Source organism: Octodon degus, unplaced genomic scaffold (genome assembly GCF_000260255.1).
Source record: "Octodon degus isolate 3935 unplaced genomic scaffold, OctDeg1.0 scaffold00038, whole genome shotgun sequence".
Lineage (NCBI taxonomy): Eukaryota > Metazoa > Chordata > Mammalia > Rodentia > Octodontidae > Octodon > Octodon degus.
This window is the reverse complement of record NW_004524614.1, coordinates 2,487,621-2,488,886: the sequence shown is the minus strand read 5'-3', so window position 1 is coordinate 2,488,886 and position 1,266 is coordinate 2,487,621. Positions and strand designations below refer to the sequence as shown.

The following is a 1,266-nucleotide window of genomic DNA, read 5'->3' as shown; positions in this document are numbered from 1 at the left end:
TCATGACTCCAGGACCTTTGAAAGAAAAGGATTTTTGATGAAATTGAAAGAATAGGTCAGAGAGCACAACAATGTATGCACATTTTCCTGTTAGTGTTTAATAGGTTAAAGAATATCAGTGAAGGATGAATCATTTCTGTATAAAGCATAGAACACACTGACAGAAACAAAGATTCTTGGAAACTTCATGTTCTTTAGTTCTTTGAATAACTAAAGGCCCTGTCTAGTAAATATTTGCTGTATTTTTCCCCAGGAGGATTACTACTATTTGATAGGCATGACAGAGTAGCATACACAAGATGCATGTTCACTTTTTTGAGACTTAAGATATTTCCCTTGACATGATGGCCACATCGTTGGATATGTTAAGAAGTGTGAGCAACTAACTTGTCACGTTCCCACTCATCTCCACATGCCTGTTGGAAAAGGAATGCAGTCAAATCTGGAGAAGTGGTCCTCAAACACATTATACCTTCAAAAGTCATGTGTGAAGAAAAGGAGACCCTTAACACAAGTAAACGAGACTGAACTTACAACATTAAGTGTTCTGTATATAGATATGGAAATCTTAGGGAAAAGAAAGCTCAAATGATTACAAAAACTTTTAAGCTCAAGGGCAAGAGGCATCTGTGTTTCCTGACAGTATAGCTCTCTTCTTCTCAACGAGTCAAATAGCTATAAGCCATGGTTACAAGTCCTACTATTTCAACCATCCAGTCAACCAAAAAACCATCCAGTCATCCAAATCAGCTTATTAATGCCAGACTGAGGAAAAATACATGCTGCAAATCTGGGGCCAGCTCTCATTTGATTTTAGGTACATTTTCTTCTAAAATGCATTCTTAGGCCTCTTGATGAGCAGAACTGGGAAAACTCATGGACGTGCTGGTGGCAGGGGGACTGCAGAGCTACTGCTGACAGTGGAAGTCATGAAGTTATTACCATGTTCCAGGGCTTTCATGGGAAACCAGAAGAGGATGAGGGAGTGGACCAAGGCGTTGATGCAGTGACCCCAGAAAACCTGTGGGAAAACAAACCGAAGGAGTCAGCACTGCCAGAACTTTCGGGCTCCATGTGCAACTCACAACAAATGCTGCATTGTGCGGGCTCCTGGCTGAGGCTGTGTGATTCCATGAGAAACATGTTAGTTTCACATTTTAAAAGTCCCTAGAAACACCCATTTCTTCCTATTTACATACAGATGACTGGACTATCTCCAGATAACATTACTTTACTACACAGACCTAAATATACACCCATTCCTGT

General features: G+C 40.4%; 1 protein-coding gene across 4 annotated transcripts in view; it reads right to left on the bottom strand.

The window, feature by feature from the left end:
* Atp8a2 (ATPase phospholipid transporting 8A2) overlaps positions 1–1,266 on the bottom strand; it is a 726,716-nt gene that overhangs the window by 164,568 nt on the left and 560,882 nt on the right. For all 4 annotated transcript variants that reach the window (XM_023714997.1, XM_023714998.1, XM_023714996.1 and 1 more), the window contains one exon: positions 943–1,021. In XM_023714997.1, coding sequence (XP_023570765.1) covers positions 943–1,021 — 79 coding nt within the window. The remainder of the gene's footprint in view (positions 1–942; positions 1,022–1,266) is intronic.